A 19698-nucleotide genomic window follows, 5' to 3' on the forward strand; every position below is an offset into this window, starting at 1 on the left:
TCAAAATATGGGGGTCACAATTGCATGAGGAATATAAAAATAAAATTTATAATAAAAATATTGGGTTTCAGGTAAAACAACGACAATAAATAGATTGTTACACAACACAAAGCAGGGGATAAAGAGAAACATATAGCTGTCACCTTCTTATAGTCTCCGGAATAATAAGAGAATGGGGTCCATCAGGCCAGCCGAAGAGACTGAACCAGACCTGAACTGCACTTATCACCTTCTCAAAGAAGTTATAGGTCTTTGATCCTTCTTCAAGTGAAATGAATTGCTTATTTTTCTCCTCCTTTTTCATGGTTTTGCCTTCTCTCTTTGACTTTCCACTTCTGCCCGATTTCAACCTTTCATATAATATTTCCATTCCTAAAATTCACATATGTTTGTAAAAAATGGTTACTTGGCCAGGAGTAAAATATTCTGTTATCTATTGTTATTTGTATGTAGATGAAATTATTTTTTCCACAAATTATTCTATGCTCTCAAAGAAATTTGGAGTCAATTTACTGCATTGTAAAAGAAATACATTTATTTTCAAATACCTGTCAGAAATAGCTTTAAAAGCAGAGGAATTTCAATAAGGAAAACTATTAAATTTTCTTCTTGCCATAATGTATGTGAAAACATTCCCCCAAATGGACCCTTTCATTTTCAATTACATGTCTAAAAGATCTTGACAATGCTTTATCTTTACTTAATAAATATAATTAAAGCTTAGCTGAAATTTATAGAAACAAAATACTGGCATCAGATTCACAATGACTTTCCATCCAAGTGCAGCACTTCAATGAAATATTTTTGAATCACAGAAAGTTTAAAGAATATAAAATTCAATAAAAAGGAAAATTTTCTATATTACCCATTATCCAGAGAAAGGATCATGCATTAATTTAAGATTGCAGCATAGACAGGATCAGATTAAGAGTCTTGGATGATCTCTAAAATTTAATTATTGGAATATTTGAATAGTTAATTGTAAATATTAAATTTACATATTTATCTGTGCCCAGCTCTTTCTAAGTTAGAAAACAATGAATCCAACTACATGATGGAGTTAAATCCCCAGTTCTGCAATTCCCAAAGTGTGCAGCAAGGGTGCCTGAATGTCACAGAAAATTCACAAGGGTTCTGCAAGATATTTAATATTTTAGTTAAATATCTGCAGCATCTGTTAGGTATCTCATAAACTACTCCTCTTAGGTTTTTGAAGCAAATCACTTAAGACATTAAAACATTTTCAATGTAATTATGCCAAAATTTTTGGAATTACATGATGTGTTAAAATTGAATATAAGATTATAATTATAATTCTTCTGACATTTCCTGAAATGAAATCAGTGCTTGTTTATGAGCTGATATCATTTTACACAGTTTTCAATCTCTATTCCAGTTAAGTTGCTGCATATACACTAGAGTTTGCCACATTGATAATATGAACCCAAGGACAATGCTGACCAAAAAAAGCCAGTAGATGGAATTCAGGCCAGTTATCTATCTATCTACCTACCTACCTACCTACCTGTCCATCCACATGTGTGTATGTATGTATATGAGTATGTATATACATATATGAATACATTTATAATGTAATTCTGTCAGAAAAGCAAGGCCTGTGCAAACAGAAAGATGTAATTTGAAAACCTGGCTCCTCCATAAAATAAAGTCCAAAGATCCTGAGCTCATGAGATTGCTGTAAGGATCATATAAGCAATAATACATGCAAATAAGCTGTTATATATGTTTCTTTCAATCATTCAGTACAAATCCAGCCAGAATTTGCCAGAGATCCAGAAGGTGTGCATTTCTCCAGGAATGCTACACCACCATAGACTTCATAGAAGTGAATTTAGGGGAAGTCAATGAAGAATGATTCACTGTGGATGCATTAGGGAGTGTCTTTTTAACTTACTGTCAAATGATAAAAGGTTCCTAATGGGTACAAAGCCACATCTGTACCCTTCAACTAAGTCAGTTCCTTTTTACTTAGCATATGAGTTATAAGAAATAAATCATACTGCCATACTTTTAGATACACCTAATATATTTTAAGATTTCACCTTTATTGAACATATCATACTCTAGAGCACATTAGCTAAGTGTGTAGGCTTTGAGGCCTCACAAATATTTCCTTAGGATTCCCTGGAACAACCAGTTCAACTTTTCTATGATCCAATTTCTTAATCTGTAAAGTGAGATTAAATAAGATTATTAAACACAAGATTTGTTGGAAATCCTAAATGAAATAACAAATATAAGGCCCTTAGCAGAGCACCAGATGTATGAAAAATACTAAGTACTATAAATGATTGTTTACATATTTCTAAAGATGTAATAGAATATTCTAGTCATGTATTTCTATAGTAATATTTATGCATTATTTTAACCTATAGATTTTATGGTCAATTATCATGCAAATACAAATGACACAAAGTCTTGTTCCTTTTTTTTTTTTAGAGATATGGAACTAAGTTACTCTAACTGCCCAGTTTCCTTTACTACTTTTCTCCCTCTCCCTAGGAAATCAAAGTAGTTAATCTGATTGACAAATTTAGGAAGAATAAATCTGATATGCATGATCTGAATTTGCCTTTCTTCTTTGGGAAGGAACTTGTGCACTGAGAAGGAATAGTCACCTCTTCCCTTCCTGCTCTCTCCAAAGCAGCTAAGCGGGAGGTGAAATCAGAAGGGTATGAGTCAACCAGATTAGCTGATTAAGCAAGGCCCCTAGATAAGAGGATTCAGGATAAAGGAATGGACTATGGCTGGAGGGAGTCTAGCCTCCCTCTCTGTGACAGGGCCAATATGGGTTCTAAATACATTTGATATTTGGAAGTTCAGGGTGTCTGCTTTATTTCCAGGCATTCACTATATTGCTCTTTTCTGAAATCATCCTGTTCAAGATCATCATTTCTCAAGCTCTACACAAAAATCATCTCTTCCATAATGTCAGTTATCCCAGGTCCCAAACATCAGCATTAACCTATGTAACATCCACAAACTCCCAACACTTCAAATGACTCATATATAGAGCTTTTAATTCAATCTTTTTTGTACTAATTTATTTATGTACCTTTAGGAACTTCTTATGAACACTTAAGAACTTCGGGAACTAAGATACACTGTCAGTCTGCTCTGAATGCTAAACACAACACCTGGAAATGACAGGAGTTAAATAAACATCTGTTCATTTTAAAGTCACTATTTCTAAAAGCTGGCCTTGGGTAACAAGAACATATACAATGAGAATTAAAGGGACAATAGTCATACATAACTTACCGTTTTTCAAAACAACTTTTTGCTTATCAATATATATTGCCATATATGGGTAAATAGTAAGAATGCAGTTTTCTGATGTTGCAGTAACTGGAAGTGAAAACCTAAAGGAGAAAACAAGGCTTTTCAAAAAATAAAATCTTTAGATACAGTAAAGACAATAAATTTTTTAAATCTTCTGGATGCTTTAATGATCAAGGTATGAATTATTCAACATCTTTCTCTATCTACTTTGCTTTTCTTAAACACCTACTGTACGTATTTTAATGGTTTATGGACACTTTTAAGACTTTAGCAGACTGGAAACTTCATCGTCAAGTGTACTGCAGAACACAGATTGTAATTATGCAAGTTCAGAAACAGATTCAGACAATTTTAGAGCTAATTTACTCACATTCTTCTATAGAATCCCTGACAAATGGTTTCTAGCCTCAGATGACACCACTAGGGAGACACTATCAGGTTGACACTAGAGATAATCCAATTCACATATACATGGGCTGTCATTTCAGAAATTCTGTCCAGCAGTGTAGAACAAAATCTACAATCTGATCTCCATTAAATTCCTTCAAATATTTAAATACAGTCTTCAGATGCCCATCATTCAGAACATTCAAGGATTCTTTCAACTGTAAAGTCTCCCAATATTTCACATACAATCCCACTTCTTTAGATGACCATTTGTTTCATGTCTGCCCTTCTTTATTTTTTTTTATAGAGGCATGTTTTATTTATTTATTTGTTTGTTTGTTTGTTTGTTTTGTTTATACATGCACTGGGTACAGTCAGAAGCATGGGAGGGTGAGAGAATTCACCAGAACCAGAGCGGGGAGCAGAGCAGGCAGAAGGACCGAAGTACACTGCTGAGGGGAGCAGCGGGCGGCAGGAGAGGTCTGCGCGCCATGTGGGACCCTCCTCTGGTGGCCGGGGAGCAGCCGGGGATAGAACCGGTGCTGCAGAGGCCGCAGGCAGCTTCGCAACCCAGCACTCAACCACTGCACCACCAGGGAGGCCCGTCTGCCCTTCTTTAGATGTGTCCGAGAACTGTAAGTAATACTGAAAAAACTATTCTACCACCAGATAAAGTACAAGCAGAGAGTACTATTATCTTCCACAACCTGCATACTCACTTTCATGAATATATTGTAAAATCATGTTATTATTTTTACTAGACAAGAAGCACACTTAGATTATACTGGGCCTATTTAACTTACGTGACAACACCTTAGGCAACCATTATAGTACATTGAGATCATTCTAGTCTTGGACCGGTTATCTATCATATTAGCTCGTCTCTCTGGCTTGATAATAGTTTGGGAAATGAGCTGATTTTCACCTCAGTTCTACATACAATGTTTTCCCACAGGAACGGATTATGTTTTATTCTTTGCCAGTTACTATGTAGTGAAACATTATGCAAAATACACATATTCAACATTTTCATGTTTAAGCAACTCTCATCATTCTATTCTATTATCCCAAACATATTCATCAGATTGCCCTGTTCAGGATTAAATTATATTACTGTATGTAATTTTTCCCCAATGATGTCCTCCTTAAAATGATATTTAATATTCCTTGATAGCATGAATCATTAGTTCTATCAAGGAATATTAAATTTTAAAATTTAATTTTAGTATTACATCACTACTTTTACATATTTTGTATTAGACTACACATAGTGATGAATCAAAATTCCATTAACTGAGCGACTATGTTTAAGTGATACTTTTTCAATTAAATATTTCGTTAATTCACAGACACCATCATCATGCCTATCTTAGAATAAAAAAGGTTATTTTTAATGGTGATTACAGGAGGAGAAAAAAAGATGACTTTCATATATGCAGTGTTCTGTTCTTATCCCCGAGGATACACTTTCTCAGTGCTGGGTTCCTACTTCTGAGTGGGCATGGTGCAACCATAACCTTCTTTAGGCAACTACTGTCTGGTCACAGGAGCTGCTAAAAGCTGCAATTGCCTGTGAGTTTATGGTCCCCAGGATAATCCTATAGCCAATGCCTGTGTGGTGTAGGTGTCTGAAAACCCATTTTCATTGTTTCCAATAGGACAAAAACTGATGTAACTTTGTCTCCAGAGAACTCTATGTGATCAAGTTAAGAGTGGGACTTTGACTTCAATTTTACAATTATTTGGGATGACTGATTCTCTCTTCTGCCTCCCCTCTCTCCTTACTTGATATTTGTCCTGAGAGCACTAATTTAATGGATCATATGTCCATGAATCCTGATCTCAAAGTCAGTTTATGTATCAATTACCACCATCTAATTTTAGAATATTTTTATTACCTATAAATGAAGGCCCACATATATTAGCAGTCACTCCCCATTTTATCTTTCCTCAAGACCCTAGAAATCACTAGTCTACCTTCTGTTTCTGAGAATTTGCCTAGTCTCAACATTCAATAATTAGTATCTGTGGATAAAATGTTGATTTCACGTGAAAGTCCCTTCCTCATCCTTTCATTGAATATAATATAAAATATATACATGTTTTAGAGGTTTAAAGCCTTCTAGAAGGGTTCCTCCAAGCAGCTAGGTATGTGGCTTTCCAGGTTGACAATTACTGAGCCAGGTTCCCAAACTGAAAAGCACAGTGTAAGACAGTGTTTGTGAAGGACTGTTCTTAATTCTTTCAATATTTAATAGAATTCACTAATGAAACCCGCTGGGACAGAATTTTTCCTTGTGGGAAGATTTAAAAAAATAATTATTCAATATTTTCACTTGCTATAAGAATGTTCAGGTTTTCTATTTCTTCTTCAATTTTGATAGTTTGCATCTTTCTAGGAAATTTCTAGTTTCACCTAAACTATCTAATCCATTGGTATACAACTTATTATTCCCTTTTCTTTGTATTTGCACTTAATTTGCCCTTCTTTTTTCTAGTTTCTTAAAGTAGAAGGTGAGACTACTGATGTGAAATCTTTCATCTTGTTTAATATAAGCACTTCAAATTCCCTTCTAAAACACTGATTTGGCTTAATTCCGTAAATTTTTATATGGCGTGCCTTCATTTTCCTTCATCTCAAAGTACTTTCTGATTTAGCTATGATTTCCTCCTTGACCCACTGGTTACTTGGAAGTATACGGTTTAATTTTGACACATTTGTGAATTTTTTTAAATTTCCTTCTGTTGTTGATTTTTAATTTATGTCAGAGACCATATTTTCTATCATTTCAATCATTTTTAAGACATATAACGGCTTGTTTTGTAGTCCAGTATAAAATTATCCTAGAGAATTTCCATTTGTGCTTGAAATGTGTTTTCTGCAACTAGGTGATATGTTCTATGGATGTATATATTAAAACTGCTTGATTGATCATGTTGATTTCAAGTCTTCCATATCCTGAGAGATTTTCTATCTAGAAAGGCACTCCATCATCAACAGGGAGGTATTGAAATTATTATTTTTTAATTATCTACTAACCATATGTTTGAAATATCTATATGCAAGTATTAGTATAACCACTGCACTTTTCTTATAGCTGCTAACTACATGGCAAAGCATTTTTCCATCCTTTAATTTTAACACACTCATAACTTTGAATCTAAAGTATGTATACTGTAAACAGCATACACTTGGATTTTGTTTTTTTAATCAATCCTGACATTTTTTTGTCTTTTGACTGAGTTTAGTCCACTCACATGTAGTGTTATTACTGAAACTTTGAGTTACAGCTGCATATGTTTTGGGTATGATTCATGTCCTTTTTTTTTTCTTATACAAGAGCTGGGGTACAGGCCAGAGGCGTGGGAGGGTGAGAGGATTCACCAGAGACAGAGCAGGGAGCAGAACAGGCGGACTGACCAAAGTACACTGCTGAGGGGAGCAGCAGGCAAGGCAGGAGAGGTCTGCCCCGCCACGATTCATGTCTGTTTTGTTGTTTATTTCTTTGTTATTTCATCCTTCTGTATTAAATGGATTCTTTCTGTTATACCATATTACTTCCACAATGGTGTTTAGTTGGATTTTTTAGTTATTTTCTTATCAAGTGCTCTCAGAATTAAAATACTTATCTAAGCCTAGCATCTACGCCAGATTTATATACTAACTTAATTTCAATATGTTATGACAACGTTCCATTCCTTTGCTTTACTGTCACATAGAATTATCTGTTATAAACCCAACAATCTAGTGTTATAATTGTTATTTTCAAAATCTTATCTCTTTAAGAGATGTTAAGAAATGAAAATCCATTCATAAGTTTTTTTTTAAATTTTTTATTCCATCACCATTTCTGGTTCTCATCTTTTCTTCCTCTGGCTTTAATTTACTACTACACAGTGTCATTTCCTTACTCTAAATCCTACTGCCCTGATTTGTGATGTCATGTATAAAATATCTCTGTATGCTAGTAGCCCAACTACATAACTTTATATGACAGTAGAGTAATAAAACTCCAGAGTTCTGATTAATTTCTTTGAAAGAATGAAAACTGACTCAAGTTTCACGATCACAAAGTAAGTTTCACTCACCTTTATTTCAATTTTCTCATGATGCTGTTTTGGATGATTTGTATTTATTTCTGTCACTAGAAAAAGGATGCTTCTATGTAACACAAGGTTAAGAACTAGAGATTCCTATAGCGACACTGGCATCATTTAGAGCTTTACTACTTCTCTGACCATCACACACACAAAAAAATCTCTACAATTTTGGTGAACCAAATGAAATTGCCAGTATTTATAATGCTTAATCTGCTGGAAACTTCATAAGGTTTAGTCTATAGATATCTGCATCCCTCAATCTAATTTATACACAAACTACATATGCATATTTATATATATACACACACACCCCACCATATGCATTTCTCCACACTCACATAGCCATTATTACCTTAGTGTTACTTGATTATTCTCCACACTACTGTATTCTAGGAATGAAGATGCTAAGAGGGTTAAAACCAACACAAAAAAATCTAAATTAGAAAAAGAAAAGTCGGTCAAGTAATAAATGTCCAAGGCAGAGAATAAACAATAAAACAGAAATTATATCATTACAAGCCATAATTTTGAATGGCATGGTGACCACACATAACTTTTAAATAAGGTGTGTAAAGTCTTATCACTGATCTCTCTGGTCTTTAGCTAGTGAGTAATAGTCTAACCACATTCTAATTCTTTCCCCATCAATAGTAAATGTAGAGATTCTTGTACTTGTCAGCCCAATCCCTCACTTTAAGGATGAAGCTTTCAAGTCTGAAACTAAAACCTCTGAATAATGGCCTGGCAATTACAGCATTTTATCACTTTCTAATAGTATATGAAATACTGTGATGACCTAAGCTGTCAACAACATGTCAAACACCATAATAAATATTATATTATTTATATCTTTCTAGTCATAAGGTTCTGTTCCTAGCTGTACTATTTAAAGTCATGTTTTACATTATAAGAACAACCCCTCTGAACAAGATTTTAATACATAAAGAGATAAACAGAGCAAGAAGGGATGAACCTGCAGGGTGTGGTTTTTGAAAGCATGCCTCTTTAGTCTTAACATAATTCAAGCCTTTCTCTGCAAGGCAGCTACAAAATTACATGCTGGAAAAACCAGTAGTGACTAGAAAGGATTAAAAGAAGAGTTTACTGCTAACACTGATTTGGATTAATGATATAGATTTCTATTTATGGAACTGAATAAAGAATAGAAGAAATATTTAAGTCATGTCTTTGAAAATACTTTTCATTGTAGTCACTACCATCAACATCCATCAAAAATAAGTGCTTACTGCTATTCATGTAGTATTTACGTAAAGACTTACAAATAATGGAATGACTTTGGATGATTATATTTGCTTCAGGAGAATTTATTACCTAAAAAAACCAACATTCTTGTGCAAACTTTCCAAAGCAGTGCATCCCCACCTATTCACAATGCTTCCAATAACTGCTATCAAAATAATTGTCAAGTTAATTTTACTTTCAAAGAAAAAGGGTTAAGCGATATGTTTAAATATGTAATTTATATGCAGTGCTTACTAAAGCTAGTACGTATATGTTAGAACAATTAGTGGAATTATTTTGCTGCTGTAATGTATAACAGTAGAGTTCAGCCACGATGTTTTAATAAACTTAGAGATTTTACTTGATTTTTAATAGGTCAGAACATACTGAAAAGATTCCTAATGATAATGTGATTCTCACTTATTTTTCAATATCCTTTTTTGAGTAGAAGGAAAAGAAGTTATCTCTACGCTTTTGGGCCTTTTAATAACCCACAATATGTTATTTGCAGTCCATAAAGACATTGATATTTACAAACAATAATTTTAACAAATATATGTCTATTTAGTGACCTAAAAACATTTTAGGTTGATCGAGATGTGATAAAGCCAAGAAGGCATGTTTTACAGTGAATGTATTCTATTAATTTATATCACAGCAAAGTAAGGCAAGGTCACAGAATTCTTCAGACCTCATGAGATATTCATCAAGTCTAGAAATATATGCCCACTTAGCAATATTTTAAATATAACAATTCTTTTAATCATCTTATTGTCAGTCTTCCAACAATCTGGAAATAATTCCATAATTGATGTGACCATTTTTGAAATCTTAAAATCCCTATATTTATCTTCACAATTTTAAATCATTAAATGATTAAAATATATCAATGTTTCATTTTTAATTCAACATTCTCATGGTAATATATAGTATATAGCACTGCTTAAAATGGGGTTTACATGAAGTAATTAGAGAATAAAGCCAGCATAATAGAATTGCCCTGATGTAAACAGCTATCAAGAGAACAATAAAGAATGAGAGTGGGAGGAAAGAAAGGCATCAAAGAGAGCATACAAGATAATCTTTTTTTTTAAAGATTTATTTATTTATTTTATACAAGCACTAGGTACAGTCAAAAGCGCGGGAGGGTGAGAGAATTTACCAGAGCCAGAGTGGGGAACAGAACAGGCATACTAATGAAATACACTGCTGAGGGGAGCAGCGGGCGCAGCAGGAGAGGTCTGAGCACCATGTGGGACCCTTGCCGGCGGCCGGGGATCGAACCGGTGCTGAAGAAGCTGCGGGTAGCTTCACAGCCCAGCGCTCAACCACTGCGCCACCAGGGGAGGCCCAACAAGATAATCTTTTCAATAAACTGACTGATAAAGTTTGGAGTTTCACTAGCCACTACAAGGACTATACTTTGAAGGTTAGTAGGAGATATCTTATTAAATAAAAGTAAAGAAATATTCAAATACATAAAAGAAACTACAGGAAGCTACAATGATTGATTTGTATAGCACCCAATTTGCATTCATACATGCTACTTTTAATTTCTCTTTCATTTCAAAGGTCTGTGATGTGCAACACTGCCATCAGTCACCAGGTCCTTATATTTATTCACACCAAATCATTTTCTCTCCAATTCATTACATTCATTTCATTCTATCTACCACCACTGTAGTTCTATGCCACTTCTTAGCATCAATCTGGGATAGCTTATTTATTGGTGTCCATACCTCTGTCCTTTTACTTTCCATAGTTACCTAATATATACCTATTTCATCTAGTTACGATTCTTTAAAGGTAAGTTCATAAAAGATACTGGGAAGATTTGATTGCATATATGGGTGGACAGGGCAGATGGATGGGTAGATGGAGTGACTGACATCCTCAATCAAGATCCATCTGAGCTAACATAAAAGCCATCAGCAGGAAATTCATAAGTATAATATTCAATCTCTAATTGCCGCAAGTCAGGATTTCTGGAAGAAGACAATATGGAGCTTAAGAGATTTATTAGGATCAATACATGTGTAGGGAAGGGGGCATAAGCAGACTGAAGGACAGGAGGAGGTAAACAGCTATCCAGTCCCAGTGACGCCTTGGCCAACTGGGCAGTGAGTTCTGGTGCTCTAGCTTGCCTTCAGGGATTTTGGTATTTAACTGAAATATCTGGCTCTCTAACCTGTCTAATCCATCAGGGGATGCACGTTTGCCTTGTGGGGTGTAAACTCAAGCCAAGTGGTACTCTGCAGATAAGACAGACACAGTAGAAAGTGACAAATGGAGGCAGTAGGTGGACCTCACTTTATGTGGATGGCCAGCAAATCTTACCTCAAAGAGACCCTAGAAGGTGAAGTTTCATGTATTTTACACTAATCAACCCACATTTATCTTGATTTCTAAATCAGAAATGATCCGAAATGATCATCTAGTATAGCAAGTTATACAAACTGTTAACCCAAAACCCTTGGCATATTTATTACAGAGGAGAGACATGTTGGTCAATGCACTGCTTAAGCATTAAGTAAAGAGATTTAACCAATGAATAACTTTCTAACCCTTCTAAATTTGTGAAGCTCTTTGGAGAATAGCATCTTGAGACACTCGTTGGAATTCTATTGACTACATATGTGACATGCACGTCTTAATGAATTTTCTTCATGTCCAATTCTCATTCATTAGTATGAATTCACTGTGGATGTCACATATCACTCATTTTCTGTAATAAGTAATATTCGGATAGCTAATGACCAAGCTAATGCAGTATGATATTTAAAGTTATGGTTTTATCAAGTGGAAACCAACTGAATGCAAGTCAATGATACTTTCATCTTGAAAGAAAGGGCATGACTTCATTCTCCAAGATTTGCTATAATGACATTCATCTTAAATACAATGCAAGCATTTAAGTAATTTTAAATGGTCTCCTGTAATTCTGAGGCATTATTAGAGAAGCAATATTCTCTCAATTTCTGTTTGTTTGGAGTACTAAAAATTTCAGACTTCAAATATAGGTCAAATAAATTTACTGAAATTGCATAAAATTGGGGATATTAAAATAGTTCAATAAGCTCATTAAAAGTAAATGAGTAATTAAATTAATTACTCTTATTAAAAGTAATTAAATGAGTTTTTAAATGAGAAACTTAGTGCTGTTGATTGTAATTTAGTGGAAATTTGCAAACAAGAAAATATTTCAATGAATTATTTCATATTCTGCCATTTTAGCTTGAGGGAAACAAATGAATTTTGGTTTCTATAACAAAATACATTGCAAAAAACATAAATTTGAATGTCAGCTAACAGATGTGAGATACCCCAAGTTACTCACAGCAATAGTTACAGGGAACTAATAACTACAGAGATTGACCCAGGCTGTCACTGGGAAGGAACACACAAGAGATCTCTGAGCCAAAAATGAGGTTCTATTTCCTGAGCAGAGTAGTAGTCAAAAGAAATGTTTACAACTATCTTTAAAATGCGTAAATTAGTTTCACATAGTTTATCTATGTCCTTTCAAGAAGAAGAAAAAAGTTTTTAAAACAAGCCAATTAAAGAAAAGAGCAACTTGTAAACCAAATGCCTCAAATTGTTCCTGCTGAAAGTTAGCACTATGGAAGCATAACTTCCACTGAGTACAAATTCAAAAGTGATTGAAAATGTCTTTGCAAATGTGCAATCAATGCTGGCAGCTAGAAACTGGGAATGTTGGGCCTCCCTGATGGCACAAGGGGTTAAACACTGCACTATGAAGCAATCCGCAGCCTCTGCAGCACGAGTTCGATCCCCGGCCGGCCAGGGAACTACCCACCTGGCACAGCAGACCTCTCCTGTCTCGCCCGCTGCCCCCTTCAGCAGTCTATTTCAGTCAATCTGCCTGTTCTGTTCTCCAATCTGTCTCTGGTGAATTCTCTCACCCCCGCATCTCTGGCCTGTGCCCCAGCTCTTGTATGCATAAATAAATAAAACTTTGGGCCTCCCTGGTGGCACAGCGGTTGAGCGCTGGGTTTCGAAGCTGCCTGCAGCCTCTGCAGCGCCGGTTTGATCCCCAGCTGCTCCCCGGACACCGGAGGAGGGTCCCACATGGCACGCAGACCTCTCCTGCCGCCCGCTGCTCCCCTCAGCAGTGTACTTCGGTCCTTCTGTCTGCTCTGCTCCCCACTTTGGTGAATTCTCTCACCTTCCCGTGCTTCTGACTGTACCCAGTGCTTGTATAAATAAATAAATCTTTAAAAAAAAAGAAAAACTGGGAATGTTAACACAGATATCTCCTTCACGTTATCACCAAACCAAGATTACAAACAGCAAAGACAGCAGGAAGCAACTTTTAGTGGTCAACAGAGAAAAACTCAATATGCTATACTGTGAAGTAGATGAACAAACCTCTTTTTGTACTGATAACAAATCAACAACATTAATGTACTTTTTTGGAGGAATTTGAAATGCAGAATAGACAAACCTTGGAGTCAGGGTATGCTTAAAAAACAAATCCAAGGATTCAATAAAAACACAAAAGGATGAACATATCTGAGAAGCAAAGGGAAATTCACGAAATTCGAGGCCAGACATGGTCATGCTACCCTCTCCCACGTAAACACTACTGAAACAACAGCCACCAAGCCTGACAATGGAGACTGGGCATCAGTGTCAGAACTTGTGGTTCGTGTGCAACTTCTGCTAATGAAGGCCAAATCGGCAGTTGTCTGAAGGGCCCGACTATATAAAACACAATTAGAACACCAAGGGGAATTTCGAGATCACTTAAAGACTTAAAATTCAACAAAATACTGGAAGTACTGAAAAGGAGAATGAGATAATAATGTGGAGGCAGAGTCTGCTGTCACTCAGAGTTCATTCTCCTCTAAAGAAGTAGAATCCCCTCTCCAGGTGTCAGCAGTCCACACAGCCATGTGGCTGCTCAGGGAATGAAGCTTGCGTCAGTGACATATTAGCAAAGGTGATGAGTGCACGTTCCAGGTTATCTCCATGAGTTTTTTGATGTTCACTTTGCACTCTATTCTGTTAGCTTAGAAATGACAACAGCCGGAAGCCACCTCAGAAGCCCTATGTTAAAAATGAAAGAACTGGGGCCTCCCTGCTGGCGCAAGGGGTTAAGACACAACCTATGAAGCTGTCCGCAGCCACTGCAGCACAAGTTCGATCCCCTGGCCGGCCTGGGAGCTACCCACATGGCTCAGCAGATCTCTCCTGACTCACCCTCTGCTCCCCTCAGCAGTGTATTTCAGTCAATCTGTCTGTTCTGTTCCCCACTCTGTCTCTGGTTAATCCTCTCACCCCCACACACATACCTCTGGCCTGTACCCCAGTACTCATATGCATAAATAAATCAATCTTTAAAAAAAAAATGAAAGAACTGGCCCATATGCCATAGTCTGCCATCCCACTTCATTCTGTTGTGTGACATGCAGGGAAAAAAATACATCTTAATGGGCATAATACTGAATTACCTGAATAAATATGCATATATATATATACACACACATATACATGCATGCATTCATCTACATACACTTACATATATACATAGGCTGCATATATTTGTATAACCAAAGGTAATGTATGAAAAGATGTTGTATTTGTAATACATCACATGATCATCTGTGGAATTAAAAGGTGGAAAAGTTGGGCCTTCCGGATGTTGCAGTCGGTTGAGCGCACCGCTGTGAAGCTGTCAGCAGCCTTTGCAGCGCGGGTTCGATTCCCGGCGCGCCAGGGAGATACCCACATGGCATGGCAGACCTCTCCTATCTTGCCTGCTGCTCCCCTCAGCAGTGCTTTTGGTCCATCTGCCTGTTCTGATTCCTGTTCTGTCTCTGGTGAATCTGCTCACCCTTCCACGCCTCTGGTCTGTACCCCATTTCTTGTATAATTAAAAAAAAATCTTAAAAAAAAAAGCTGAAAAAAAAGGTGGAAAATTTAACTTCTAATGGAATTTTTTTAACTTTACTGTTGTTTGAACTGCCATAATGGCATGCATTCCTTTCTGTTATTTAAATGCCTAAGTTTCTATGCATAAAGCAAATAATTGGAAATAAATATTATGATCTTATTAAAGTACTTTGTTAGTTAATCATTTCATATCTACAGAGTGGGGAAGAGACTGGTTCACAGGACAGGAAGGGGAGATGGGGAACATTTTACTAGGTCACAAGGTGGCAGCCAGGTACCTGGGCGTACAACTCCTAGGAGCTTCGTAAAGACCAGCCATCAGGCAGGTGCTCACAACCACTTAGGGGGAGACAGAGGGCAAGATACTGGAACTTTTTCTAAAACATAAATGTCTAAGCAGGGCAGAGGCTCTTCATCCATGTATCACTACTTCAGGGCCTCCCTGGTGGTGCAGGGTTTAAAGACCCAGCACTATCAAGCTACCAGCAGCTACTATAGCAAGTTTGATGCCCGGCTGGCCAGGGAGCAACCCACATGGCACAGCAGACCTCTTCTGTCTCACCCACCACTCCCCTCAGCAATGTATTTCAGTAGATCTGCCTGTTCTTCTCCCCACTCTCTCTGGTGAATTTTCTCATTCCCTGCACCTCTGGCTTATACCCCAGTTCTTATATGCATAAATAAATAAATCTTAAAAAAAAAGTCACTACTCCAAAGAGAACAGGGATAGAGAGAAATTAGCGAAGAAAGAAACCACAGCAACTGTGGTTAACTTTGTATTCTGCAACCTGATGTTAAAAGCAGTATGATTTCTGTAATCTGAGAAAGCACGGCAAATATTATCCAGGAAGTTTCTGGACTTTTGAAATTTCTATACAAATTTTAAATACCAACATTTTGCTACAAGAGAACGATGAATGAATCATAATTATGAATAGTTTTCTGTTTATATTTTATTATGATACACTGTCACCCTAAGCTTTGATTAAAAAGAAATCAACATTCTACTTTATAATAGAGTCTATACTACAATACTGTGATTTAGAACTACCATGAAAACAATGTTCTTCGTAATATGAAGGTGTCATTACAAACAGCCTTCCACAGGGCTAAATCAAGGAATAAAGAACAGATGATTATATCAGAACAAAGCCTGGCCCATTAATAATTCTACTCCCTGCCTCACTGCCTTATACTATTTATACACGCTAAACTAAGAAAGGTAGACAAACATGCAGTGCTATATATAATTTACTCATGAAATAGGATGGAAAATATTTCAGGGCAATATTGCAACACTGTCTTCAGTAATGATCTAGTAGATGGCTACTGAAATAGTCTTGAGATTTCCCATTGTCTGTCTTTCAGCAGCCACTATACTAAAATTCTAGATGGCTCATTGTCAGTGACAGTAACCAGATTTGTGCTAAGAACGGAGTCTCCAAAAGATGAATATGTCCTAAATTACTGTTCTTTTAAATCCATAAAGGAGGCTTTGAATATCTCAGAAGTTGTTTCAAGTGATCTGGTAGTGTCCCTTCGTGGTTCTTACATCACTTTACATATTTGTTTTAAATATTAATTTAAATATATATTTATATGCTTATTTTAACTAGCCAAATTCCCCAGAAAAACACATAAAGAACAGATGTTAATTTACACTAGAGTTACTAAGGTGGCGGTGCTGACCTTAGTAATGTATTAACACTGTATATGGAGTGTAAATACATAGAGACGCTGCATCTGGTTCATTCTGTGCTAGTCTCCTTAATTTTAGGTAGGTTCCCACCCCTTTCAAAGCAGTAAGGTATCTGGAAGAGGCATGCTAAAAATACTTTTAAAAATACCAGAAACAGACCCAAAGTTGCCAGGTGTACCCTACACAAATGCCAGATTATGCACTGAGTAAAACAATAATTAGAATCCAATTTCATTATCCCTTACTTCCTTTCATAAGAAATAATATAATTTCCATTTATGTGATTGTCAATGCCCTACTATTTTTTTTTAATTTTTAAAAAAAAATATATTTATTTATTTATACAAGCACTGGGTACAGTCAGAAGCATGGGAGGGTGAGAGAATTCACAAGAGCCAGAGCAGGGAGCAGAGCAGGCAGAAGGACAGAAGTACACTGCTGAGGGGAGCAGCGGGCGGCAGGAGAGGTCTGCACGCCATGTGGGTCCCGCCTCTGGTGGCCGGGGAGCAGCCGGGGATCGAACCAGCGCTGCAGAGGTCGCGCGCAGCTTCGCAGCCCAGCGCTCAACCGCTGCGCCACCGGGGAGGCCCTGCCCTACTATTTTAATGAATAAAGTGTAACAAGCTTTATTATGCATCAAAATGTTTTTGAATCCATAACAAGGCTGATAAAATTCTACTGTACATAGAAAAGAGTTGATATAATTAAGAGCTCTGCACCCTCAGTTTTAAGCAACAGATCTGCACATTTTAAAATACATATTCTCCACCAGAGAAATGTTTAGAACATTTGTAATTAAGACTATGGACTCTAGCTCCAAAGTTAGAATGCAATGACTAAAACATCAATGAATAAGGTAGAAATTATCTATCATTTAACCTCCCTATTATTGCAATAATTCATCAGTATATGCACAGTCCTTATTGTACTTGTTTTAACATAGTAACTTGCAAATAAATAACTTACAAAACAAAATTAGACTGTGACTACCTATTTTTAAGAAAAGGTCAACAATTCTGCTAAACCATACTATGCTCATTGTTAGGAATACTATACAACTGTATTGGTTTCAAGTGGACAACTAAATGTGGCAATATGCAGGCATCTGTGTACCAAGAAATACATACAGTAGACACTTGAATGGCAGCTTTGCTGCTAAGGACGTTGGATCTTCCGAGCAAAATCCAAGCTCAAATGTGCAGTACCACTCCTGATGTCATCACAACTATATTAACTATATATTATTTGGATACACAGTCACATGTCATATGGGGGAAAAGGTGATATTCAAAATATTTTTCTTTAGGTATCAGGGAAGCCTGAAGCACCCTACCCTCGACCTTAATAAGGGCAGAATCCCAGGTCTGGTCTCTATCTACTGACCAACAACCTCACTGTGTAGGGCTCGGCATTCTATGTATCTTCCTTAATTCATAAGTAACAAATTGTGTTTTCTCAAAGTTTCCTGATGTTTCTTGCTGAGATGTGTCTTGTAATCATAATAAGATGGTCCAGCTACAATATTTGCTCCAAAGGGGGCTCACCAGAATTGGTGTATGGGCCCAGGTAGGTATGATTCCTAGGCAATGGCATCGCTATCAATAGACTGAGATCAACCCCAGACAGAATAGTTCAGGATCCTCATAACTCTGGCTATGACAGGCATTAACCCCTTAGTTATTAGGTAGTGAGTTGGTCCATGGTCCAGAAAGAGTATTTGAGGTAGATCAGGTACCGGGTGTGGGAACTTAGGACAGTGGCTACCAACCAGAAAAGAAATATTTCAAGATTTTATCCACTGGCAAGTATACACCACCATGTGCTGGCTAATTGACAGCCTGTTTTAGTTCAAACTCCCCTACCAAATACCTCTGTATAGTTTTAATTGATCTCTCATTTAGAACATAATGTTATGATTTAACTTGCATTAAAATATCAAAATCGGGCCTCCCCGGTGGCACAGTGGTTGAGCACTGGGTTGAGAAGCTGCCCTTAGCCTCTGCAGCGCTGGTTCGATCGCCAGCCACCAGGTGAGGGTCCCACATGGCGCGCAGACCTCTCCTGCTGTGCTCGCTGCTCCCCTCAGCAGTGTACTTCGTCAGTCTGCCTGCTCTGCTCTCCGCTCTGACTCTGATGAATTCTCTCACCCTCCCGTGCTTCTGACTGTACCCAGTGCTTGCATAAATAAATAAATCTTTAAAAAATATTTATCAAAATCTTCCTATTTGAGCAATGGATTATATACCACAGGACATAGCGAAACAAACTGACCATGTTGTTAACAACAAAATTTTAGGACTTAAAAAGTTAAAGGGAAGTAGAGTCATTTGATGGAGAGATTGAAACTATCTCAAATTTAGATTCTCTCACTTTATTGTAGGTTGAGGGTTCAAAACATAAATAACATTATAGTACTGCAATTTCCTCTGCAATTTCCAAATTCAGAATTATATTTTACAATGAGATCAATTAAACAGATTGTTAGATGATGTGTTAGCAAACTAAACCATACCTACCCTAAAAGAAATCTGGGTCAATAGTCTAAAGATCCTCACACCAATGCTGTTTTCTAGTGGTAATGTTATTTCCTGACAAATATTTAAATGTTCCAGCATTTAATTTAACCTCTCTTGATGGCATTTTTCCTTATTCACTTTTTCATGGGTCTCATGCTTCACAAACATCACAGTGCACATGAATCTCCTGGAAATGTTTTTAAAATAAAGTTGCTGATTCCTTGGTTTTGGAGTGGGACCTGAAATTTTGCCTTTCTAAAAATGTCAAGGTCTGTCCCCAGATGAGCAACCTCAGCATCAAAGTGAAAAGTGTGACACATGCAAATTTGCAGGTTCCAAGCAAGACTTATTCGCAAATCAGGAACTCTGGAGGTAGGGCTCCTAGGAATTTTTTTCAACAAGTCCTCTATGTGAGTCAATCGCAGGGTGTTGAGGAACCTCTGGTCTGCACTTTGATATCCCACTGGAATCAAGTAGGGAGTTTTCAAAATTTGCAATGCCCAAGTCCCCCTTCAGGCATATTGTCTCATAGGC

General features: G+C 36.7%; 1 protein-coding gene across 1 annotated transcript in view; it reads right to left on the minus strand.

Moving 5' to 3' along the window:
* Window positions 1–19698, minus strand: part of CFAP47 (cilia and flagella associated protein 47) — a 330871-nt gene that overhangs the window by 229121 nt on the left and 82052 nt on the right. Inside the window, exons 27-28 of the mRNA XM_054695900.1 lie at window positions 3283–3383; window positions 144–372 (exon numbers count right to left, since the gene is read on the minus strand). Coding sequence (XP_054551875.1) covers window positions 144–372; window positions 3283–3383 — 330 coding nt within the window. The remainder of the gene's footprint in view (window positions 1–143; window positions 373–3282; window positions 3384–19698) is intronic.

This window comes from Talpa occidentalis, unplaced genomic scaffold, assembly GCF_014898055.3.
Source record: "Talpa occidentalis isolate TD23 unplaced genomic scaffold, MPIMG_talOcc4v2.1 talOcc4.15, whole genome shotgun sequence".
Classification (NCBI taxonomy): domain Eukaryota; kingdom Metazoa; phylum Chordata; class Mammalia; order Eulipotyphla; family Talpidae; genus Talpa; species Talpa occidentalis.